Here is a 27,651-nt window from a genome sequence, read left to right on the forward strand (position 1 = left end):
GTTTTAAAATGTTTTAAATTAAAATTCGGATTATTATGGTCTTAATTTGTCTTGAATTTGTTGTAGGCATTCATTTTTTAGATGGTGCATTTAATGGAGAAAGTGGCCTCAGAAAAAAAACATTTGTGTGGTTTTGCTGTTTCGCAAACAGATATGTACATATTTTTCAATGTATTGGCTTGGGACAGGCTTTTAAATGTTGAGCTTATTTATAAAGGAGACTGCTTTAAGTGTTCTTTCGTTATTCTTTATGGTTCCTACATGCAGTTCAGTGTGTTGTTTAACGTAATGCAACTTTACGTTTGTTATGTTGGCTCTGTTCTGCATCACAATGGGAACAAATAAAAAAAAAGATAACAAATAGGAAACGTTAAGTTTGGATTTCCAATACAATAAATTGATTCCTACCAAATATATTATGACTGCATTTTTTATGTTTATTGAGGTCTTAAAAGGCCTGAAAAAGCATTAAATTTGACTATAAAAAACATCAAAAATGTTATGATGAAAATGGCTCTCATCAGGACTGCCCCAAGAAAGGAAGAATAAGATCATCAGAGTTTCCAGCCACAGAAACCACAAGTTAACAGCTCCCCAGATAAGATCTAACTAAATACTTCTTTACAGAGTATTTTGGTTTGTTTAAACTTTTAAGTTTCTACATAATTCCTATTCCTAGGGATATGCTTATAGTTTACAGTTCCTAGTTATTGTAAACTATAAGCATATGTTTAAAAAAATTAACTGAAGTAAAAAACAGCAATTAATTCAAAATATTACTCTCTGTTTTTTAGTTGCTACAGGACTCTTATCTGACAGCGGTTCTAACCAATCAAAGCTTGTTAAAATGGCTTCTGCTCACATGTCTGCGTGACCCTTCTCCTGATTTTGAGAAGGGTGTAGTAATGAGTCTTTTAGCAAAGTCATAGGACAATCTAACCAATCAGATTCATGATTTTTACCACGGGGTGGGGCCATGGCTGTCTAACCCATTCTTAGCAATCTGATGAAGGCGCTACGCATTGGTTAGTAATAAAACAGAGAGCATGCTGGATTAGTTCAATAGTTAGTAAACTACCATAGATCTGCGACTGCAAATCAGACAGATATTGTGTCAAATCATATTAAAAGCCTTTTTAAAGGCTGTCCTTTAATGTAAAACTAGTTCCCAATAACAGGCCGCTTGACTGGTGAGTTTTTGTGTGTACTTAATGTTTTGTCTGCTTTGGTGAACTGTAGGCATACAAATGAGTGATCTTTGTTGAACAGCTGTACTTGGAGGAACATGAAGCATTGCTTGTTGTGGTCTGTTGTATACATTTGTTGTTTGTAACTGTATTTGTGGGCTGTTCATGTGTATTAAGTTAGTTAGGTATTGTAATATTCATCTATATGTAGGTCTCTTTGGGGTTTATTGTGTTGCAGAAGGGGTACTCACTATATTAGGTGCACGCCACTGATAACATACAATAAACAAATCACCTTTATTTACTTTAACTTTACTCTGGTACAGTGATTAGGGTCTAAATATCCTACCTAGATTTTAACCAAGAAATATACACACGGGTAAAAGCATAAAATTTGTCAAGAAACAGTAAAATGGTGCAAGAATCCTGCTCTTCTATGTCCTTGTTCCAGATTTGTCTGTACCTGGTTCTTTCTGTTTGTCTGACTTTGTTCTTTCTTCATGCTGTTGTTTTTCACAGTTCACCCCTCTGTGGAACCTGGGTGGCTGCAAGCAAGTTATAACGGCAAAACTGGACTCGTCCCAGAGAATTATGTGCTGTTCCTCTAGTAAAGCCTGAAACCCTGATGAAACCAGACAGAGCAAGTCCATGGTATCCATGGTTTTCATTTCTCCAGAAGAGACAGTGTTTCCTTTTTTTTGTACATTCATGATATGCAGTTAAAAACGATGTGAATAGTTTAAATATACAGTTCAAATATGGTTAAAACCTCACTATCAGCAGTAGAGTATATGGTATATGGTCCATAACGACTCAAGATGTAGATATTAGAAGTTTTCTAAACAAAATAATATTTTTTTTATGTTTTTTTTTTTATTCTATGACTTGTGGTTGACTATATAAACCCTAAAGTATTTTATTTATAGCTAGCTAATAATGCAGACTGGCTCTGACATGGTGAGCCAATAATGCGACAAGCGTAGATATATGAGGGTTTAAGCTCTATGCTTCTTGTGTTATTGTTCTGTCTCTGTGATGAAGAGAAGCGTCGAGTTAACACACTGTTTAATGTTGTTGGTACTGTTGTCAAGGACAATATTCTAAACTCTGTATATAGCGAGAAGAACTGACTGAAGAATACGCGCTGATAGTTTTATTGAGTTCTTATATAACCCCTTTTCCTATTGTTTTGTCAGCCCTTTTTACTGTACATGAGACCTTTAGCATTAGATATAATCAGCCAGAGATGATTAGGAAAGTGTTTTACTAAAACAGTATTATTGCTGGTAAATTGATTTTTATTAGAGGAGTATGTGTCCACTCTTCTTCTTTTCTCAATGTTTCCTTTAGTTGCTCTTAAAAAAGCTTTTTTTTCTTTTTACAGATAATACACCAAGCATTCATAGCATTATGATAATGTTTCTACACCCATTATCCATTTATTTTTAGCTCCACACTGAATAAAGTGATGAGTAAAATTTACTTTTAAAAAGTTTTGCAACTTTCTGCATTTGCTTTTTTGAAGTAAATCTAATTTCAGATAAATTTAAGTAACTTCAACTGAGTTTAAAGACTTAAATGTTACATAGAGTAAATAAGTAAACTGAACTTCAATCAATCCTTTCTTATAGTAAGCTTTACTTCATTTATTTTTGCTGAATTAATCCTTTTTTTAGTAACCTTTACTTAATTTCTGCATACAATATTACCTAATTACAATTACTTTATTAATACAATATTACTCAAATAATGTATGATACATAATATATTATAATTCCTGAAATCTTATTATTTTTAGTTAAAACACAAACCTCAAAGATTTATTTTGTAAACAGGATGGCATGTTATACATTATTTTTTGTATATTTAAAATAATGTATTACATGCCATTAATGTGTTAATATGAGTGTAATGTATGTATGTTTAAATTTCAGGAATTATAATATATTATGTATTATAAATAATTTCAGTAATATTGTATTAATTAAGTAATTGTAATTAGGGAATATAGTATAAAAAAAATAAGTTAAGGTTACTAAAAGGATTTTTTAAAGTAAATTTTACTTATCATTTTTTTCAGTGCACTAATCATTCACTGATCACTTTCCTGTACCCTGTTTTTCAATGCTCAGCAGTAAGCCTTAAGGTGTTTAAAAACTCCAGCAGCACTGCTGTAACTGATCCACTCATACCAGCACAACCCACACACAACAAATGCTGAAAATGATCCACTACCCAAATAATAATAAAAGCTGCACTGTGGGGTTCTAAGAATTAAAGAACAGGGTGAAAGGAGGATAATAATACAATATGCAGAGAAACAGATACATAAATACAGTCCGTAATTACAGAACTACAGTGTGCAGCTGAAAAAAGAATGGGTAATGAATGTAGAAACAAGGAGGTGATTACAATGTTAGGCTTAATTGGTGTTTATAACATGTACAACAGATGCTGGTCATCATCAGTTGGGTCATTTGTGTTGCAGACAGTTTTCTCTCTTTGTAATAGACAAATTACAACATATTATCAGCATTATTGATTGGAATGATAATACAGTGCTGAACTTATTGGCTGAAACTCTGTTTATAACCAGAATATCACAGTTCTGATGTCCTGATTGTTAAATAATAATATTCAGTGCATATACAGTACCAGTCAAAAGTTTGGACACATCTTAAATTCAGATTCAATTTTCACTGAACTTTGCTGCTGATTTAATCAGAACTAAAGAGAACAAAATAGGGAATTATTTATTAAACCAAAAAGTGTCAAACCAGAATATGTTTTAGATTTTAAATTCTTTAAAGTAGCAACTTTTGCATAGATGACACTTTTACAAATCAGATGACTTCAGTATTCATTTACAATGTAGGAAAATAAATATAAAAAAAATCTTTGAATAAGAAGACGTGTTCAAACTTTTGGTACTGTATATTCTTAACCAGTGTTCTGAGTACTGGTACTGGTACTGGTGTTCTGTTGAGGTAAGCTACCCATCAAAATGTGCATTAAACAACCTGAGCTGACTCATTATTTAATTGAATGGTTCAGAAGTTTAAATGGCAATTAATAATGAAAATAATAATAACATACAATTGAACAAAATCACCTTTGTTACTTTAACTTTACTCTGATACAGTGATTGACGGTCTAAATATCCTCCCTACACTATTTGTTTGCATTTTAACCTAGACATATACATTAGGGTAGCACAGATTGACAAGGTAGTACACCGGAAACAAGCGATGAGAATTTAAACTTAAAGGAGAAATCTGAGGTAAAATTGACTTTTGTTGTAGTAAAACAGGATAAAGAGTACTAACCTTTGTTGACTCGCTCACCTCCGTTCTCCCTCAGCTTTCCGATATACTGTAAATTTGTGCATTTTGCCCAGTACTCTTTACAACGTCTGCTTCGGGGCATCCGCTTGCCCCTGCAGATAAATCGCTTTTGCCATCGTTATCCAGGCTCAAAATAGCTACACACCGCATTGGTAGAATCCAGAGAGCTCTAACATTTAAACCAAGGCTTTCATGATTTTAAAAGTGCACAAGAAAGAAACCACTGGTAAAACAAAGGTTATGAATATATTAATTCAAATCTCAGAAGTGAACACATGTAGAAATGAGAATTCATATGTGTGATATTTGTGTGCAGCATTGTTATTGTAAACTCCCCTACATGTCCAGATCTGTGTATAATTGGTTTAACAGACATGATGGAACACCAGTACGCCAATATGCAGTGGAGTGAAAAAGTGTTTGAATCCTACAGATTTCTTTAGTTTTTGGTTTTTTTATCATACTTACATTTTTCAGATTAAAAAACACATTTTAGTTTCAGAAAAAGATAACCTGAGTAAATATAAAATAATTTTTTTAAATGATGATGTCATTTAATAATAAAAAAATCTATTCATATTCACACCAATGTAGGCACATGCAAACTCAAAAAGTGTTAAAATGTGTGGATTAGGGCAGGATTATCATCACACGACAGTATTGGATTTTTCCAGAATTGCATATTCATTATCAAAAAAGAAATAATGATGTGATTAATTTTAATGTTATTTGTCCAGTCAGCTTAAACCAGCAGATTTTCCCATTTACGGTAAGGTACAACAGAATAAACAGTCAGGTAAAGTGTGTGTGGTCTGTATGTGTCCTGAAATGTGTATCTTGTGCTCACTGAAATGGCACTTACTCCAGTAATGGTTCTACTGTATTTCATTTCACACTGGTTTACCATTTCCTTGTGTTTTTTTATTGGGCAAGTATGATGTAGGGTACAATGTGGGAAACGCCCCCCCTTTAGAAAAAATTCAACCTGCGAAAAATGTAATGTTCACTGTCTTTGTTTGTGGGCCAGCAAATTGTAAAGGGAACTGTATCATCATATATCATATACAGTTTTGTTTTTCTTATTTGAAAAAATTAGAAGGAAAACAAATATATATGGACATTTATTTTGCCTCTCCCAGAAACATATTGCTAAATGAACAGTCAAGTGTAGCATAATTTCAAGAAAGTTACATTTTCAAGATATTTTTGAAAAATTCCAGTCTTATTATCTGCAATTTAGCAGATTTATTACAGTAAGTAAGTAAAGTATGTATGCAGTATGAATTATTGTTAATAATAGCAGGTACATTAGGTATATTAGGTATACAAAGTAGCTAGCTAGATTGCAAGCTCTTTAGTGTTGCTCATTAGCATCAGAACTTTAATTGCAATTTTTTGTGGCCATATTATAATTACTTACAATCCACAAATCTATACTAATTTATTATTTATTTAACATGTTTAATATTACATAAAACACTACAGCTAAAACATTGCATTGTCTCAAATACCAATTAGTAGGATTCTGCAGAATTAGAATAGAAATGATTGCTCCTGAGAGCTTTCTAATGACAGTTCTAACCTAATTACGGTATGTGATTAAATACGAAATATATTTACTATGATAAAAATGTACAGGAGGCCAGTTAATCTCAGAATAGGTCTGAGGTTTGAATTGTAAAAGATTTTGTTGTTTAGTGGTTTAATAGATAAATACGTAACTCTTGCAGACGCTTTACTCCAGGGGGCGTTTAAACCCACGATACCCTGTGTAATGTAATTAATGTTTATTATCTGCATAAACTTGATCTTAAATAGTCCTATTCGTTGTGTATGTAGTGTATTATTAAGTCTTTAAGGAACAGCTGCAGCTTTAATAAGTTGTGTTTCTGATTCTGTGTGATATTTTTGTTTTATTTAAAGTTGTACTTCTTATTATTTTTGTAACATTGTGCTGCACTCCAGTACAACAAAGGATAAAGAAAAAAATCTTCCTCTTTCTTTTGTGTCCTTTTTCTTTAACGTGTTTAACTCTGTGTTATTACAGCAGATAAAGTGCTGTCTAGATGGGTCAGTGTAACATTTATCTGGTCGATTTTGTGGCCATTTGAAATATATATATATATATATATATATATATTTATGTTTAAAATAATTAATATATTTCATTGTATTAATTATATATTTATTTATGTTTATTATTTGGTATAAAGAAAAAAATAGTTTTTATATATATATATATATATTTATTTACAATTATCAAGTTGTTTTTTTCTGCCTCACACAATCTGTATTTTATTCAATTGAAAAGAGAAAATGGCAGCTCACCATCAGCATCCGGAGTCAGAGAGAGAACAGGTGGTTATGCCCTCTCTGGTTGGCTAGATTGTGCTCTCTCCCCTCATCACTCCCAAGGTAATGTCAGTCAGCACAGGCATCTGATATATGCAGTTTTACATTCCATAGAACTAGATATGACTTGACTTTTAGAACAACATGTTAATAATAGTTAGGGAATTAGGGAATAATTAGGGAATCATATGGACATCTTATACAATGCCTATATTTACCCTATGTAAATATATAAATATCAAAATCTGTAGATTGCTTATATATTAATACCTGTACATTAAACAAAAAGTGCACAAATTCTGATTATATAACATTCTATAAAATTCTGTTAATATATAACAGGATTTGCATATATTTGAACATTATGTGATTATGTTTGTTTAGATGTATATTATGGGGATATTGCTGTTCTTTTAACCCTTTCAGGCCTGAATTATCTCCAGTGATGAGGAAAATATGTAGAAATGCTGTTGTCTGACTGTAATGCACAGAAAAGAAGACTCTAATATACTACTATAAAATCTGTACAGCAAATAAATCCAATTATTTAAAATATTTTATTTCCGTTGCATTGGAAGCCTGTGTGTAATATTTTATATTTCATATTGACCTTTTTTATTTCATAAACCATCTTGAAACAGTAAAATGTGATTAAAAGTGTTCTAAATCACATTAAATTAGTAAAAAGTAGCTGTTACTTTGCCTCAGTGGCTCTAGTACTACTATTTTTCCAGTGCAGTGGGCCAAACTACTGTTTTATCGTTTTATTAACTTCATGGTCTATTCTGATAGACAGCAGCTCTAAAGTAGTGTTATGTGCAACAAAACATTTTAAAATAAAAGAATAAAGAAAATACATGATGTTTATTGTAATGGATGCAGGGTCTGAAATGGTTAAAACATGTTTTTTTACCAGTTTTAATGGTTTTAATGGAAAGGGCTGATAGTGGCGGTATGTAAATGTAACGTGATGGCGTCAGAAATACGCAAATGAACAGTTTAAACACATTTATGTGCTATTGTAGTTAGTCCTGCCTATATGCCGCTCTTAAACAGAAGTAACTGAATGAAAACGTTAGAAAAGCCCTGACTTTAGATATTTTTAAATCAAAGATTAAAATACTTGTTTTTTCTGGAATGGCACTTTTGTGTTTTTTTCCTTTATTGCAGTAATTGCATTAAATCGTGTATTTGTATGTATATATATATATATATATATATATATATATATATATATATATTTTTTTATATATATATATATACACATACATATACACAATTTAATGCAAAAAATGATTGACACATGCTCCGCCCTTTAGCCACTCCCACTGGGGCTCCGTCTGCAGCATTACACTTCTCAGATTGTATGGGTTTACAGGCAGGATTAGCTAGTTTAGGTTACTTTTTTCTAAACAATTTAACCTAATTGTGTTCAGAGTTGTTTCCATTAACAGTTGTTAAAGCTGGAAAGCTGTTAAATGTTCTAAATTAGTGTAAAATACCCCTAAATCCATGTTAAGTAGTCTTATTTTGGCCTTAGTTGGAAAAACCTTCCATCATTTGCTGTTCATTAGTGAAGAGAAACACCAGTGAGTTCAGATAAAGCCTGTTACAGAGGGATTACAAGTAAATAAATGTATATATTTTTTATGTTATAAGGGGTTTAAAATGTTTATAATGGAGTTGAAGGGTTATTAAAACAGCCAGAGTGTTAAATATGTGAGATATGAGGTCAGTTAGTTACCAAACTGGCTATGCTAAGCTAAGTTGTTGAAGGAGTAGTTGTAGGCTAGCAGGCAGAAGCTAGTAGTGTAAATATGCGATATTAAGAGTAAAATCCCGCTGTTTACTCACTCAGACACTATATAAGATTATATGTTCCTGTACAGTCTTACTAAACTCAGTGCTGTATCCTACAGGCTGTTTTATTTGAGGGGAAAAGCGAACGAACTTTCCAGATCCAAGATGGCGAGCCAACCAAAAACTACGTTTCCCAGAGTGCTGTGCGATTGACGGCTGCAGCGCGAGAGGCAGGCAGGTGCAGATTAAAGCAGAGCAGTTAAATTTATTTGTTCTTTTTTTTATTTTATTTATCCCTTTTCATAACCAGTTTTATAAACCAATGAAACAGTAGCTTGGCCCCGCGGACTACACTGGAAAAACAGTAATACTAAAGGGAGCTGTTGAGGCAAAATAACAGCTAATTTTATTAATTTAATGTGATTTAGAACACTTTTTAACTAATTAAGTTTTATTATTTCCAGTTTAGGGATGGTTTCTGAAATAAAAAGGTCAATATGAAATATAAAAAATACACAAAGGCTTTCAGTGCAATGAAAATTAAAATATATATGAGAAAAAAAGACCACTTAAAAAGGATGATTTTTTTATTTTATCTAATTGAAAATGGATGATCACAAGACTGGTGGAGAACTTGCCAAGATGCATGAAAACTGAGGTTAAAAACCAGGGCTATTCCACCAAATATTGATTTCTGAACTCTTAAAACTCTATGAATATGAACTTGTTTTCTTTGCATTATTATATCAGCCTTTTCTCATTTTTTGCAAAAATAAAAAGTAAAAGCTCTTAATGACAATATTTTTATGTGGAATTTGGAAGAAATGTTGTCTGTAGTTTATAGAATAAAACAACAATGTTCATTTTACTCAAACATAAACCTATAAATAGCAAAATCAGATAAACTGATTCAGAAATTGAAGTGGTCTCTTAAATTTTTCCAGAGCTGGAAATATTAATCTAATAATTGGATTAATTTACTATACAGATTTTATAGTAGAATATTATAATCTTCTTTTCTGTGTATTACAGAAAAAAAAACAGCATTCTTAATTTTTTTTTCATCACTGGGGATAACTCAGGTCTGACAGGGTTCAATAAACAATTTAAAGGTCAATTTAAAAACTAACCATATTAATTTGTATTATATTCATGGTACTGGGGTTGGGAGGTTAATCAAATTAATTTAAATAATTGAAGTAATGTTTAAATGTGGTTTTTAAAATAGAATAATGGAGATTGTAACAACAGTTGTTTAGGTTTGTTGTTTTGAATGAGTTTAATGCAATCAATCCCTCACAGCAATGTGTAATCTAGTGGAAAGTCTTCTCTGGACAGTAGAGACAGTTACTCCAACAAAAGCAGGATGAACTATTTTTAATACTCTTCATTTCAGGGGAAAAAACAATGAATGAGCAGGTGTCCAAATACTTTCGCCCACATAATGTAAATAGCAATGTGTCTGATAAAAACTAGGATAAGAAAAATAAAAACATAAATCCTTCACAGTACTCAGAGACAACAGTCTGTTATACAGGCAGGACATCTGTGGATCTTCTGTGGCTTTTGTGGATAGTCTTTTATTCAGGCTGATCACATTCAAATGCTCCCACAGAAGATTTCACAAGATATCACACTGTAAATCAGCTCCAGTGAGGCTTCAGTCTGTATCGGTTAAAGCAGACAGTTTCCGGATGAGCTCTTCCATGTTCTCCATGTTGTAAGACTTTTCCTCCAGAAGCTCGTAGCGCAGGCTGGAAATGTCCTGCTTAATTTCCTTCAGTTCACCTGCAGGACAGTCAGAGGGTGGGAAAAAAAATATTGAAATAGAATTTATAGACATTATTTATAGACTTCTTTTAGCTGTTATTGAATTAGGCCTGTTACAAGAATTGTATTTGGTTGAATGATAAATCCTTTTAAAAAAAATTGCGACAAACAATATTATTATCATTAATTGTCACTGTTATAATGATAATATAATATTATAATTAAGAGTGGGACAAAATATTGATTTTGCAATATTATTAAGTATATATATATTTTTATAGTATATAGCGCCAAATTCCGATATTTTAATGAAACAGCTAAACTCTAAACTCCTTAAGATTCGACTACACCCCACCGATTTGTCTTACTTAAGTTACAGCTTCTTTACCCCACATGGTGGCACTAATCAAATGAACAGGGTAAACCTGTGGTGAAGAGTATAGGTTGCTAAATAAATCAATTATTTAGTAGTATTTTATCTTTTTCAGTAATACAGGTGCTGTGAAGTATTGTAAAGAATTGTCTTGTGATATATCGAGTACTGCAGAATCAGACATAATGATTTTTTTTCATTATTATAGTTATTCAAATGTTGGAATTAGAATACAAACATGTTAAAAATATCCTTAATAAATAAAATATACATAAAATGAAAGTGCTTTGTTTAAACAAAGTCGACATATCCGCTCATTCTTAACCTCAGTAAGAAAAACATAATGCCCAATATTAAGGTAAGAACAAATTATTGTTACCCACCTTCATTGACTTCATCACTTTCTTTGTCCATTCGAGCTTTGATGATGTACCGTTTGATGAGGCGCTTCATAATCTTCTGCACAAACGGAATACAAAGTTAATTTATTCAAAAGAATGTATGTACATATTTATTTTCAGCCACACATGCAGTCAGTGAGAAGAATTCAGATTTACATGTAGTTTTTCATAACAATAAATGTATTTAAACATATATAAACATATAAATCTGGCACTCAGGTAAAATAACACTGGTCAAATGCAGCTTGTTGTTAGTATCATATCTTATTCTGTACAAATATGCAATCTTTATTTATTAATCGTTATAAATATAGATTACAACACAGAACATAGATAGAATACATATAGCTTACATATAGCTTTCATGGGACATACTACTACTTCCTGTCCTGTGATTCTACTGTGGCATTCTACTGTATCACACAATAAACACATATAGTTACCATAAAGAGATATTCATACCTTATATCTACGGCTGGCCTCTCCACTGGCCTTTTCCCCAAACTGATGAGTTGTATAATAAAGAAAGCAAAAAAAATAATGAGACTTTATGTTTGGAATTTATACTTAATATCTTAATTTCTTAAGTTTTAGAACCAAATGTTCTTTGGGGAACCAAAACATTTAGGTGCATTAGTACCAGTCAAACAGTTGGACACACTATGGAGACAAAAACATATTGAATTATTTAGTAAAAAAAAAACAGAATACATTATAGATTTTAGATTCTTCATAAGTAGCACCTCTTGCTTAGATGACATCTTTGCGAATCTTAGCTGGATTTTCTCAGTCAGTTTTATAAGGTACAGTCACCTGGAATTCAGGCTTTCAGTTAACAGCTGTGCTGAACTCATCAAGAGTTAATTACTTGAATTTTTGCCTCTTAATGTGTTTGAGAGCATTAGTTATAAAGTTTTGAAGAGGTAGAGTTGCAGGTATACAGTGAATAGTGAATATTTGAGTAATGTTCTAATCCAGATTATGAGAAGCAAGAACTACTCAACTAACTAAAGGAAACATTATTTTAAGAAATAAAGAGAACTTTAAAAGTATTTCCAAATGCATTGTGATGGAACTGTCTCTCATCAGGACCACCCCAGAAAAGATAGAGCAAGAGTTTCCTCTGTTGCACAGGATAAGTTTCTTAGAGTTACCAGCCTAAGAAACCGCATCTAAATGCTTCACAGAGTATTTTGGTTTGTTACTACATGATTAATTATGTGATTCTTCATAGTCTGGATCACTTCAGTATTCATTTACAATGTAGGACAAAAAATAAAAACATAAAAACCAAACATTTGACTGGTACTCTACATTTATACACAGTATGTATATAGTATCACCTCACTGAGCTCTGCTTCACCCTTTGTCATTGCCTTGTGTTTCTGGATGATCTTCTGCATCAGGGCCTTCAGGCCTAAGCCCAGCCCTAGGAAAGACTTAGGGCTGGGCATTAGGTTGAAGGGTACCGGGAGGGTCCTGCCCTCCTCAAAGTAGGAGAACCAAAGCTTGGCACGGGCAAATTTCCACTCCACATCTGCATCATCCTGCATTCACCATAAAGAGAGATGTATATACTGAGATTACAATAGTATCAGACTGGAAATCAAGAATGATAATTGTTCATTAAGATGAGAGACAAGAAAACAGTAAAGCACTATTGTACAGTAATGCTGACAGTGAGGCAATGGCTTCTCTAAAATTCCAACAGCAGGAAGACATAATACAAAAACTAATTACTAATCTCAACTAGTGGAGATAACATTGTCTTGTTCTTGTTGTTTTATCTCCACCAGCAAAATTTCTTCTTGTCCTTCGTTTCCTCAAAAAAATCCAATTATCTGCTAGGAATGGTCTTTTGATATTTATCATCTCAGCACAGCATACAGGAATCTGAATTTAGTGTATAAAAATAAGAAAAAGGAATGAATACCTCAATTTCCTGAAAGGAGCTGTTGATCATGGCGATGAGCATGTTGAGGAGGACAATGACCATGGTGACGTTGTACACTCCATAGAGAACATACCCGGTGTTCTCAATGAACTTGTGTCCGTTGTTCACAACCACTGATTTGACCTCAGAGAGTCCGAAAATGGCCCAAAACAGAGTTTTGAAGCTTTCCTCGATGCTGTGGGATTGGAAGTAATTATAAAGTATAAAGTTATATTATTATCCTAATTCTCTTCTGTTCTTTAATGGTCAGGACTAAGGCTAGGCGATATGGAAAAAAATCTTATCACGATATAGTTTTCCATATCAGCCGATATCGATATGTATCACGATATAAATCAAATCACTTTCTGCTACACTTAAAGGTTTCTTTTTACTCATAATTGACAGAATATGGGAGTTATGGCCAAAATCACTAGCAGGCTCAGAGCCTTGTGGACCGACACTAGGATGTCCACATTTTGCCAGGCGGGCACAAGGCACTCAGACAGCTTTTAAATAAATTTTTAAAAGTCATTATACATCCACACAGGTCCGGACCCCCCCCCCCATGTATGGCCCTAAAAACAAGTACAAGTGGACAAATATTTAAACTTAAAAAAAAACATCTGACCATTTACATTATTTGTCTGTTTAAACTACATAAAGCAAAATACAAGAGTATATCACAATGTTCATTTTGACAGGTGATTTTGATACATTTTAGTCTATCAGATATTATTAGTTTTTGTCACATTTTAGTCTACTTTTAGTCTAATACATTTTTGGTCATATAACAAGTATGTATTACATATGTTTTACTGTTTTTCTATTTTATATTTGTTGTTATTTTTAGATTATTTACTGATAATGTTTATTAAAATAATAGCCTTTAAGTTTTGTTGCATTTAAATTATGCTAACATTTAATTATTTTAAAGCAAGTGACCTGTAATGGAGGTGGGACGAATAAAGTCAGGTTTCTGAAATGATACACTTCTACTGCAGTAAAAAGCAGTGAGGCAGTTCAGCACACTGCCTGATCGCGTGCTGTGCATGTTCAGAGCGCTACTTAAATGGGAAATAGAAAATAAAGTTTATCAAATCCTATCGTCCGGCTTATCATAGTTATCGCGATATATATTTTCCTCGATAATTATCGTTATCGTTTTATCGCCCAGCACTAGTCAGGACCATGATCACCACAGAGTAGCCATTATTATTTAGGTGATGGGTTATTCTCATTCTCAGCACTGCAGTGACACTGGCATGGTGGTGGTGGTGGTGTGCAGACATGTATAAAGCACTATTTAACTTTTTTTAAACCATACCATGTTTCTCTTTATCTGTACTTACGTTGTGAATGCGTCGTTCTGCTTAGCACCCAAATAATATGAGTAAAGGTTGAACATTCCAATCATGAAGGCCAGAAAAACCAGGATGAAGATCACCATGAACTTAAAGATGTCTTTTACAGTCCTTCCCAAAGAGATTTGTAGCGGCCCAAAGCTCTCATTGGCTGGAAGGATGTACGCAATTCGAGAGAAGCTCAGAACCACAGCAATGGAATAGAGCCCTTCTGAAACCAGCTGAGGATCTGATGGCAACCAATCGATACGAGCTAAGAACAGACAAAAGAGAAGACCAATATATTTAATAAAAAATACATACCCTTTTATATCATACTTTTATATTATTCACAGTAAAAATGTAAGTGTTAAATTTACTCTTACAGAGTTTTACACTGTCCCGGACAATGTGGGGCTATCTTAAACCCTATTAAATCCAATTGCTATTATTGGTATGCTATTATTTTCTGAATAATTTGTTAAATTACACCACTTACTTTCCGAAACAAAATCTCTGTTTTTCATTCATTTTAATGAAAACAGCAGCTACAGGAGTTGCATGTCAACAATTAGGAGATTATTAAATACGTTAGCCATACTGCAGTATAAATGACCTGTTCATCCTGAGCAATCTTTATTCAAAATAAAAGAAAACATGTTAAACTGCCAAACAAACAGTGATTATCTCATAAAAGGTAGATATCCAGTGAAGACCCTTATTCAGCTTCCAGTACAACAACAAGAAGGTGAATAATGTTCCACCAGTGGAACCACCACACCTAAATCCCATTTACCTACAAACACATATTACACATAAACACACAAAGAAACTCCCTGAAAATCCTAAATACAGAAAAATAGTGGCCACAACAGAAAATACAGTGGAAAACGTTGAATTTTACATGATTGAACTATGTAAAAAAGGCCCTCACACACCAGATGCACAACCCCTCACAGCAAGGCCAGTAAAGGCGGTTAGTTAAAGCACCCTGCCAACATTTAATGGAATGTAAATTATTTATTATCTTGTATGTTCAGTTAATTGATCATGTGCATTTCAAGTCACAAATCATATATGATTATTGTGTGGTGTCGATTTGGTTCAAATTTAATGAAATTAATTTAATGAAAAATCTTCAATGGTACCATTGTTGGGCAATGTGAGGATCTTTTCATATGTTGTGCAACAGCCATCAGATTAAACACTATATAGATTTAACTGCATATAAACTGGTATGATACGATCAGTTTGATAAGATCTACTTACCCAGCCGGAAGTACTCCACCTCCAGAGGCAAAGTTATATTGGTTATATCTGTGTAATGTACATCAACATAGCACTGCGCTGCATATGTGTGCCAGAAAGCCATCAGCCTTGTGACAAACGATGCAACAAAAATGGCTAGCATTCCAAAATCCAACATGTTCCAGGGTTCCAGGAGGTACTCTCTTGGACCTTGAGACCATATCTCCTTGCATTCTGCCCAGATCATTCCTGAGTAAAAGAGGGATAATGGTTATCATGCTTGGGACTGAAGGCTTGTAAACTGCAATGATCTAATGAATTATTTTATTAGCATAATTATTCTCCTTTTATATCCACAATTCCATCTGTTAGCTACATTTTCTCATAACATACAATTCCACCAAGCTGAAACGATGATGGCTAGCATGTCTTTAGACAGCTAAGCATGTTTGGAGGAGAATGCTAACTTCCAATTCTACCTTTACTCTAGGTCAGTAGTTCTGAAACTGTGATTTTAGAGCAAGAAGCATCCAAAGGTGGTACACCAGATTATCTCTAAAATTGCTCTAAATTTGCTTTAAAATAAGGATTAAAATCTATAAAGTTTGCACCTATAATTTTCATTTTAAAATGGCCACATAAAAAAAACATAACAGCCTCTGGAAAGCTACCCTGTAACCAACTGTTGTGCTTTGTAAAGTAAAATCATACAGTAGATAACTCTATAATAGTGTTCCATTTAAAATCTGTAGAACTCAATGCATCTTGGGATGTGCTACAAAACCAGCTGCCAGCTCTGGAAAAAAAGACTACTTAATGATGATGTTTTTTTTGCTTTTACCAAATTAAAAAAACTCTGGAATATAATAAAGAGGAAGATGGATGATCACAAGCCATCAAACCAAGCTGAACTGCTTGAATTTTTGCAACAGGAGTGGTATAAAGTTATCCAAAAGCAGTGTGTAAGACTGGTGGAGAAGAACATGCCAAGATGCATGAAACGAATATTGATTTCTGAACTCTTAAAACTTTATGAATATATCCTTGCATTATTGAAGATTTAAAAGCGCCGCTTTTTTAGTGCTGATCCCTTTGGGTATGCAGTTCTATTTTATATAATGGTTAACTGCCTGGTCACCATGTTGTAGGCCATAAGAACAAGTTGCCTTTTTTCTTAATAATTCTATAATAATAATTCTTCATAATTTATGCTCGCTGAGAACTGCACTGCAGTAACTTTGCTGTGTTTCTGTTTATTTACAGTGTAAGGCTAGATATAATTTTACAGTACTTCATTGGCACAATTACACAGTTATTGTAAATAATTACAGTATTATAATGTGTTTATATATGCCAAAACCTACTCTAAAAAAGCTGCAATACTGTCAATTACTGTCATTTTACAATCATTTAATGGCAACTTTTTGTGCCAGGAACTTTTTAACAGATCTGTGTTTTCTTTCTAATTGGGTTAAATTGGCTCCCTCATGTAAATGTACAATATATTTATTTTATGAATATCTTTCCAAAGTCTAATAAATCCTGAGTCCACCTCTGTCCAGGGCCAGGACTGAGAAATAGTATTTTATGTATATTCAGTTTCACAACTCATTTGGAAACTAGCAGCATTAATGATTCCTGCATCTGGTAGTTTTGCTACATTATTTTTTTTATTACTGGAAAAAGATCTAATACTCATCTCCCTCCTCACACTGACCTAATACTGACCTATGACCCAAAAGACGATGAGCATCTCCATCCATGTGAGGGGGGTTGTCTTCATGCGGAACAGCTGTGTTGGATAGTCATGGATGGTCATATTTGGCAACAGTTTGGTCCCATCAAAGCGATCTGCTGCGTTCAGGACTAGCATGCCAAGAAAAATAGTGAAAGACGCCGCGTGAGCCACAAACTTCAGAAACGGCCCGCGCATGATCTTCCCCAGCTGTAGTGAAGAAACAGAAACGATAATGAAGAACAAGAAATCAGAGAGAGCTTTATTTCAGACCCTTTTATGTTCTAATTATTGATATAGCATATATTGAAAGTAATTTTCACTGTCTGTTAGAAATGCTTACTTAGCAGATGTGTTTATTTACATTGGAGTTCATTAATAAGATGCTATTATAAGCACTGCTTTATTTTTACCATGGGAATTGAGATGCTGGATTATGACCGGTGGGAAATTCTGATCATACCCTGTAAAAATTGTCCATAAAATTGCAGTTCTTTAGTGGCAGCAGTTTTGCCAGCATGTTACCATTATTTCACAGTGCATCTACTGTCATTTATTTAAACAGTATTTTACTGTATATTGAATTACAGCATGTTTCAGTAATTGTTTAAAATGGCACCTACTTGTACATAATATACTGCAATTAACTATTTTTACAATTTCACCCAAATTCCAAATAGAAATACTGTCATTTAGAGCATTTATTTGCAGAAAATAAGAAATGGCTAAAATTACAAAAAAGATGCAGACTTGGCATGTTCTCCTCCACCAGTCTTACACACTGCTTTTGGATAACTTTATGCCTTTAATCCTGGTGCAAACATTCAAGCAGTTCAGTTTGGTTTGATGACTTGTGATCATCCATCTTCCTCTTGATTATATTCTAGAGGTTTTCAATTTGGTAAAATCAAAGAAACTCATCATTTTTAGGTGGTCTTGTATTTTCTTCCAGAGCTGTAGAAGCTACAAATTGTGCTCAATTTATTTTGGTACAACTCACCCCATATTGTGAGTAAATGTATGTTCAGTAAACTTGAACAGCTGGAACACATACTAAAGGAAATAAGGTCTTTAACAGACTATCTAACATTTCTTAGTATATTACACAAAAGTATATAAAGGACAAAGATGCCTTTATTAAGAACCAATAATCACCTCCTAGCTGTTCTCATCCAGCACAGAGGCACATTTAAAAGTAAAGAACATGGTAACTTACTTTTACAGCCTACAACACTGTGACTAGGCAGTCAACATTTATATTAAGTATTAACTAAATATTAAGTCGCAGATTATACAAATGATTGATGCCAGGAGCCAATAGGAAAAGTTTTTGGGGGGCTGATCACCCAATGAACCCAGCCTTCATTCTTAAAAGTTTGTGTAATGATATACCTTCATGTTTTAGCTCATCACAGACCAACCTAAGGTAAAAAAAAAAAATCTTTCACTTTTAGGGGTGCTGGGAATCCCATGCACCCATGTAATGTTCTAAGAAAGGTTAAATGTTTAAATAACTTTAAAAACTATTAGTGGGCGATATGGCTCTAAAATAATATCACAATATTTCATGGTATTTTCACAATAACAATACTTTTGGCAATAGGTCAAAAAACTGAATTAAAACAATTATTTAGACTTTTATTATTGCATGCAATATGATATGGCTGATATATTAAACTGATATATTAAAAAATAATAATTTTATCAGATTTGAAACAGAAGTCAATCATTCAGAATGCCATGATACTAATAATAATGCACTCCAAATATCTCCATATATCCATGATTAAAGTTATATAGTCTGTCTCTAGTAGATATATAATGGGAAATGAGAACAGTGTGAATTTTTCTTCTGCTAAAAACAGCAAAAAAATAGTACTCTGATGCAATAATTAGGGGTGGGAGATATGGCACGATATTTCAGGGTATAATATTGTTCACAATATTCAAAATTTTTTGGCGATATTATCACGTAAGATACAATATGGCACATATTGTATTTACAGCAATGTACTATATCTGATTGACAGCAGTTGCAGTTACAATGTAGAGTAAACTGTAATGATTTTCTTTTGCACTTATTCTGTTATAATACTCTAAAGTCTCTAAACATGATATGAAAGCCTGAAATATGTAAAATATAATATCAAACATAGGAAAGTCCACAACTGAGCCAACTAACCTTACTGCATGGTGCCACCCAGTACACCATGGATAAGAAGGGCAGTCCTATTGCAACACCCAAGACCACCAGCAACTTCACAGCCGTGGTCTGCTGCCTCAATCCAGGCAGATTCTCGTACCAGATAGAGAGGAGCTGCTGCTGACAATTAGGATGTGCTACAAACTGTTCGGGAAGACAATAAGGGCAATATTGTGATGTCAGTTTACTGTATAGACAGCTGGAAATGTTGTTCAATTTAAATATCAGTACGTTCCACCTTAAACAACATCTAGACATTTAAATGCCTTTTAAGTCTCATGTTCAGCTTTTTCTATTGTTTTTAGAGATGGAAGACATGGCAGAAATAATCATTGACTATTCGACTAATCAAAAATATAATCATCAGATTAGTTCACTAACTAAATAATCTGTATTTGCAGTGCTACTGTAGCCATTACAACATCTGGTTTCATTCAAGTTATCATTACATAATCATAATGCAATCAAAGTAATTCAGAGTAGTCTACTGTGTAATCAGTCATTGTAGGAAGATTGTCTTCCAGTATTTCTACCAAAAAAACAGAGGTTGTAATGGCTGCAGTAGGGATGCAACTAACGATTATTTAGGTAATCGACTTATCTGATGATTATTTTTTCGATTGGTTGATTAGTCAACGATTATTTCTGTCATGTCCTTAATCTATAAAAACAATAGAAACAGCTGAAGATGAGATTTACATTGCATTTAAATGTCTAGATATTTAGTCAGTAAATATGTAATCTGTTGTGTTTTGGGCATTTTGGAGACATAGACTTGTTGATTGTAAACTGTGTGAGTGAGCTATTTACACATCTCCCATTGCACTTCTGTCCCCAGCACTTTGTGTAATATGGTACTGTTACAAATAAATGATTAGTCAACAATGAAGTTAGTAGTCGACAAATTTAAATGATCGGCATTGCCGATTATATTGACTAATCTTTGCAAACGTGTTAAGACACATAGGACTAGTACCTTGTCCCGTTACTTTTGTCATGCCAGCAAATGCTGCACTGATTTGTGGTCTATGTAATGTGTGCTCCTCTACCCTGAATGAGGGTGTGGATTCTAGCCAAACGCCACTAATCACCATCATTACCACACACTGTGCCATTGTCCAATGAGGGTGGTAATATTAGCTTTCTTTAATGTATTTCCACCCGGTACACAGGTGACACTGTGGATCGAGTAATGTTACAAGCCTGGGAAACTTTGGAAATTATCCTGGAATATATGCTTTATCTGGCACATAATATCAGGTGTTAATCCAAATCCCATAATTCATATCACCTTTCCACCAGTATTCACCCTCACTCACAAGATAACACCTTACAATTTATACAGGTCCCCTGAAAAATGTAATGGATTAAAAAAAAAACTATTTTAAGGGCCACTATTTTATTACCTTTGCAATTTCCTGCATGTACACTTTTATCTGCTATGATGTTTATTTATCAAGTAATTTAGTCAGAATGACTTTGTTCATTATGGAAAGCTCTTTACCTTTTTCAGCTCATACTTTATGGCCAGATTCAGTCGGGTGAGACTTGGACGGCCGGGAAGGTCACAGCTGTCGTCCTCCTCCCCGTTCAGAATGGCCTCCACTTCCTCTGTGTTCCGACACAGATCTAAAAGCCCAACTACAAAGTCTTTGCACTGGATCGAGAGTTTCCTATAATCATTCTTAGAAAAGTCACCAGATAGACACATTATTACAGCAGCATTCATCCAAAACAACAATATACACAGCAAAATGCACAAAACGCATGTACTAATTTTCTTAATTAATCATGAGTGTGTTTTGGGGCGCAACGTGAAATAAATCAGTCATTGTTTCACTTGCCATTCTCTTTAAGAGCCAGGTGTGGTCTGACTTTGGCGGATTGCTATTTTAACAGTGCAGCTACTTGTACATATACAATGCTTTTCCATGCAGAGAAAACTGACCTGCTCATTTATGCTGTGAAGGTGTGTGAGCAGGTCATTAATTTGTATTTTGTTTATTGTTGGTATAAAAGTTGGGATTGTGCACTGCTGCGTGTCCATGTGTGTAGCAAGAATTTAGAGGCTATTCTCCTATTACAGTCAGTGGATCATTAACATACTCTAAAACAGTTTTTAAGGTTCTAAGCTATATAACGTTGATCAAAAAGATTATATATCAATTATTATATCAATAATTATATTGTTTCCTTTTTTTAATGATGCCATGTGCTGGAATATACAGCTCTTGAAAAAAAAATAAGGGACCACTTCAGTTTCTGAATCAGTTTCTCTGATTTTGCTATTTATAGGTTTATGTTTGAGTAAAATGAAAATTGTTGTTTCATTCTATAAACTACGGACAACATTTCTCCCACATTCTAAATAAAAAATATTGTAATTTAGAGCATTTATTTGCAGGAAATGAGAAATGGCTGAAATAACAAAAAAGATGCAGAGCTTTCAGACCTTAAATAATGCAAAGAAAACCAGACTATATTCATACAATTTTAAAAGTTTAGAAATCAATGTCTGGTGTTTAATCACAGTTTTCATGCATATTGGCATGTTCTCCTCCACCAGTCTTACACACTGCTTTTGGATAACTTTATGCCACTCCTGGTGCAAAAATTCAAGCAGTTCAGTTCAGGTTTTCAATTTGGTAAAATCAAAGAAACTCATCATTTTTAAGTGGTCTCTTATTTTGTTTCAAAGCTGTATTTCCTAAGCAATGCATTTATCACTTTTAATTTTGTACAAATTTTTCAAACTATGATATGAAATCTACCTTAAACTCCTTCTCGATGTTGGCCAGACAGGCTAGCTCGTTGCTGAGCTCTAGGGCTGCGAGCACCGGGTCTTCATTGGACAGGGACAGGTAAGCTGGACTGGCCAGCCCTCTGTATGCGTTGATGCGTGAACGTGAGTGGCTGAAAGAGTCATACTTCTGATGGTAATTGCAGGTGTCGCAGGTACAGAAGTAGTCGTGAGGCTGCTCGATACGAGCTCCCCGACCCAGCAGAATGTGCACGATCTCATACTCGTGGCAGTGAGATGCTAAGATGATGGGTGTGATGTCGTGAGAAAATCGCGTCCCGTCCTCGTCGTACGCAAAGAAGTCGTCGTGCATTGCTGCCTGTCTCGGGCTGGCTGTAAGTCTTTTGGAGTCAGCGAAGGCCTTGTGGCTCAAGATGGCCTCCACGATGCGTATGTAGCCTTTGCTTATGGCTAAGAGTAGTGCATCCCCAATACGAGACAGGTTATCTCTCTTTAGCAGAAGTTCCGTAACCTCAAGGTGTTCGTTTGCAACTGCAAGCTGCAGTGCATTCTGGCCCATGTAGTCCACACAGTTCACATCCAGCCCAGGGATCTCCTCCAGCATTCTGCGCACTACAGGAATGTTTCCATACTCAGCAGCGTCAAGGAAGCGTTCCTCCACTGGCGTCAGGCTGTTGGGGTGTGCGTTGAACATGTACGCTGCCCCTCTCACTGCTTGCCTCCGATTTTTAACCAAATTCTGTCGTGCTGGATGTGCACCGTCACTGCAACAAGAAATATACGCTTCAATGTACAGTATATAAAAAAGTGAGTACACCCTTCTTTTCTGCTAATTTTTACATTTTTGCAGATTTGTATTATATCTTTAAACAGGACTACACTCTAGAAATTAAATTTGGATAAAACTTAACTTGAAAATAACTTCTTATGGCCACCTTTGTGAAGAACAACAATTATATTTATCACATCCTCAGAGAGTTCTTTGCCATGAAGTGCCATGTTTAACTTTCAGAGTCCAGTATGAGAGAATTGAACCTAAAACATCAAATTTAGCAGGCCTGCTCCCTATTCACACCTGGAAGGTTGTAATTCTAATAACTCAATTGATACCAGGGAGGGACAATGACACAATTCAGCACAATTTGGCTATTTAGACATTAATGGCAGTATGTTGATTTATTTTCAGAGGACAGCAGATCTATACTGTTATACTGCTATATACCACTCATATCTAAGTTTCATTTATATAATGTTGTCCCATGAAAAGATGTAATAAAATATTTGCAAAAATGTAAGGGGTGTACTCGCTTCTGGGAGATATTGAATTATATAACATTTAAAACTTAGCATTACATATTAACTTTTACATGCATAACCATTGTCCAATGGAGCCATGCATGATGACTGATGACATGATTGCTGATGAATGAGTATGATATAATAAACATTAATTATTAATTAATAATAAACAAACATAAAAGACAAAATAAACGAAGGCAGGACAGATGACTAAAGCCCTATCCAGACGGGATTAGTTTCTCAGGGGGACGTCTGTGAAAAATATTTCACACTTCTTACATGGTGTTTAGTAGCTCCTCCATTTTCACTCGTTGTTGTGTTTACGTGGATCTCCTTGGAAATGCACACCCAAAGTGTAATTACGGTGTGTAACAAACAGCTATTAACTGGTGACGAAACTCAGAGATGTGTGTCCGGACGAGACTAAAATCACTGGAGGACCACCGAGTTTAGCGAAAAACAGTAGGTAATTTAGCCTGTAATTTTCTCAGAGGACGTCTGAAAAAACACATACATGGTCGTTTCGGATGGGAATAAAATCACAGAGGACCCCCTATAAAAGAGAAAATTACCCCAGGACCCCCTGAGAAACTAATCCCTTATGGATAGGGCTTAACAGCATAGTCTTTTAGCAGTCAAAGGTTTTTACATTGGACTAAAAATATCAATTGTCATGTCCCATGGACTAAAAAACGTTGCGCTGACTTAAAATTGGGATATGTGTGGATGTGATTTCTGTCAGACTCGCTTGTTTGTTCTCATGGAAATTTCTAGCCAGACACCACTGGTCACAATCATTACCACCCACTTTGCAAAATTAGCTTTTTGTGATTTATTACTGGTACACATGTGACACAGTAGATGGAGAAATCTTAAATTGCCACACTAAATTGAATGTCTAATCCATTTTCAACTCACTATCAGGCCTTGCAATTAGCATGCTTGGCAGTATTAAACCTTTCTCACAAGATAAGACCTCACAACATCTAAAAGTATGGACATTACAAAGCCATCATTTGGGGTTACACTTCATGATCAACTTAAATACTGTTATCCCATGACTTTTGGCATGTCAGTGCATGTTTGTTGTTACAAAATATTTGTTTATTATTTCCTTATATAATGTTATATTCACACCAGACCATAATAAGATAGTATAGCATTGTAGCACAACATACAGCTACAAGTAGAATACATTTAAACAGCTCTGCATAGCGCTTATTGAGCCAGTGGGACTCATTGTAGGGCCATTTGTCTTTTTCTTATCTGCATGTTTTAACTTGTCTATTTGTTCTCATTTACACAGCATGTCAAATTTCGTGCTTTTTGGTTCCTTTTAACCTTTTTAGTCTATGTTTTGTCCTTTCACTCCCATCATCAACCTTCATTAGGCCCCAGAAAAGGTTAGGCAAAAATAAAAAGTCAGCTTTGTAATTTAATAAGGTCATGTCAAACACAATCATTACAACATATTTGAGTTTTAGCAGCCAGATATTTTCTGCAAGCAGAATAATAATGCACTAACAATTAAAACAAATACAATTATACTTTTCTAAGTGGCATAATGTATTTTTCTTAATGATTATATCTTTATTATATTGTTTTATATCCTCTATATCCTTTTATAGTGTATTAGATCATCCGGTCTGATTATTTGCAATATATTATACTGCACTGTATGACACCACACTGGAAAAATGCTTATTACGTAAGATCATTTCTGCTTGATTTGATTTGTTATATTTACAGTATTACTCACCATCCATTGGTGTTTGTAGAAAGTGAACTATAATACACTCTAATACACTTGTTTGTTTTTTCACACCAAAAAGGTGGCATACATGCATACACATACATATGTACATACATTAAGGGCTATGTTAAGATTGCTATTATACTGTATATATGTTTTAGTTTTTACAGTATGAATAGATTATACTCATTAAAATTCAAGAAAAATATATAGAAAAATATATAAAAAGCATAAAAATATATATATGTAAAATAACTAGAGTTCCTTAACACAACAAGTGCTTCACTCTGAGTTAAAGGATTTTAAAGACATTCCATCAAACTCTTGTAAGTTCTATAAATCGCTACAAATTCTATACTAATTTTGTATAGTAATAAATCTTTTATTGATAATGAACTAATTCAGTTTTAAGGTTTTACCATATATTTTCCCTTTTTCCTTTTTTTCTCAAACATTTATATTTTTTAATGCTGTAATCAATAAAACAGATTTGGTATGCTGTATTCATCCATCGTCATCCATCAATATAATAAATAACTTGTTTAAAACTGTTTAAATAAGGTTAAACTAAGTATAAACAGAGCAGGACATGTAAACTGGTAAAAGTCTGTGTTCGTTCGACTCACCTATGGTAATGTCCATAACTGTAATAACCCTCCTCACCAAATTCAGCATTCATCAGGAGATTGTCTTTACTTCTGTTCCTCTTCTCGACCGTGGGGTATTTTGATTGATAATTGTCCTGTAAAACAGGTCTCTTTTGATTCATTTTTCCAGCTAAAGTAATGAGCCTGAACCCGCTAAGCCACAGTAGCCGAGAGGACTCGTAATCCAAACATCCAGCAGTAACTGATGAACTGGGAACTATTCGCAGGCAAAGCACCTTCTCCTACAATCCATTGTTATGTTCCTGTTTAAGCCTTGAGGTAATACAGAGTACCTCGGAATTCTGGCAGAGTTCTCCTCCATCCTTTGGCAATAAAAGAGGCGTTTAGCAATCTTTGCTCCTTCGGGCCGACCCCAAGTCCTTCTTCTATAATTAGCACTGGGCAGTGCATTGTTATTTTTTCTCTTTTTCTCATGGATGCAGATCCTGTCATAATTAACTGCTTTTACATTTTAGCGACATTATTTTTTATGAACACATTTAGAAATAGAATTGAACAACATAAATTGAATGGTGATAAAATGATTAAACTGAGAAAAAGTCAATTTAAATATATTTAGATTTAAAAAGTCATTTTTAATTTTAAAATAGACTGGATTCAAAGTGCAAAATCCCACTGAGAAAGATGCTAGAAGATGCTAAAAGATGCCAGATGAAGCCAGAATCAGTCATCAGTCAGTTTCTGGTCCCAGTAAAGCGTCTGCTTCCTGTGTGTTGGGCTAAAGACCCAGCTTTCAGTCACTGTGGGAAATGCCTTCAATGGAATTCCATACTGACCAATCATCAGCCAGGAAGGCGCACAGCACACTCTCCCTATTCTGGCTCTCTCGCTCCTGTCCTCCCTTTTCCTCGAAGAAATGTGTATGCACGCATACCCACATCACTACATGCCTACGTGCGCTCATGGCCGCCACGGCGTCCAGAAAACTCCTCAAGGATATATGAGCCCAGCTGATGGGGTCAAAAGGTAAACCGCAGAGAGGGTCATGGGAAGCCACTGTCTTGGTCCTTTTCTCATGTTGATAGTGCCTCACACTGATGACCGCCGCGACCATTGACTATTTTAGGCTCCTTTTTCTGGGGACCAGGCAGAAGAGCAGTTTATACTTACTCAAGGTTTTGCTGTGGTGTCTGAGGGGCTTCTGATGACTTGTTGGCCTGATTCACATTCATTCAGACAGGGTTTATGAGCTCTGTCCAGGATTTTACAACGTCAGTCTGGCGAAACTTTATTGCTGATATTCACAGGCATGTTATTTCATGCCAATCTCCTTGGGTCAGCTTCTCTGACTCAGTTTCCCAGATAGATAAGCTAGAGTTCCTTGTTGTAGATTTTTTCTGCACATTTTTTCTATTTTTTTTAGTCCAAGAGTAGGACTAAATCTTGGCATGGAAACCACCTCTTTAAGAATTAAAGTCAATTCAGTTCATAAACATATATAACAATTTTAAGTTAATAATTACACTGATCACAGATTTGTT

The 27,651-nt window shown here is 34.3% G+C and overlaps 3 protein-coding genes across 5 annotated transcripts in view; 2 read left to right on the forward strand and 1 right to left on the reverse strand.

The window, feature by feature from the left end:
• arhgap42a (Rho GTPase activating protein 42a) overlaps positions 1-6,525 on the forward strand; it is a 71,280-nt gene extending 64,755 nt beyond the window's left edge. For both annotated transcript variants that reach the window (XM_022676003.2, XM_022676004.2), the window contains one exon: positions 1,707-6,525. In XM_022676003.2, the coding sequence (XP_022531724.2) occupies positions 1,707-1,795 (89 nt within the window). In that variant the 3' untranslated portion in view covers positions 1,796-6,525. The remainder of the gene's footprint in view (positions 1-1,706) is intronic.
• Positions 6,526-8,219: 1,694 nt separating this feature from the next.
• cfap300 (cilia and flagella associated protein 300) overlaps positions 8,220-27,651 on the forward strand; it is a 38,387-nt gene continuing 18,955 nt past the window's right edge. For both annotated transcript variants that reach the window (XM_049466713.1, XM_049466714.1), the window contains exons 1-2: positions 8,220-8,472; positions 8,803-8,921. The gene's annotated coding sequence lies outside the window, so the exon portion shown is untranslated. The remainder of the gene's footprint in view (positions 8,473-8,802; positions 8,922-27,651) is intronic.
• Positions 9,505-26,911, reverse strand: trpc6a (transient receptor potential cation channel, subfamily C, member 6a). Its single transcript, XM_007250054.4, has 12 exons — positions 26,129-26,911; positions 22,461-23,214; positions 21,194-21,373; positions 19,669-19,833; positions 17,480-17,696; positions 15,773-16,000; positions 14,513-14,777; positions 13,161-13,356; positions 12,571-12,774; positions 11,690-11,731; positions 11,210-11,285; positions 9,505-10,471 (listed from the first exon to the last, which is right to left on the reverse strand). The coding sequence occupies exons 1-12, from the start codon at positions 26,269-26,271 to the stop codon at positions 10,344-10,346; spliced, it is 2,598 nt and encodes an 865-aa protein (XP_007250116.3). The 5' UTR covers positions 26,272-26,911; the 3' UTR covers positions 9,505-10,343.

This window comes from Astyanax mexicanus, chromosome 17 (genome assembly GCF_023375975.1).
Source record: "Astyanax mexicanus isolate ESR-SI-001 chromosome 17, AstMex3_surface, whole genome shotgun sequence".
In the NCBI taxonomy this organism is placed as follows: Eukaryota; Metazoa; Chordata; class Actinopteri; order Characiformes; family Acestrorhamphidae; genus Astyanax; species Astyanax mexicanus.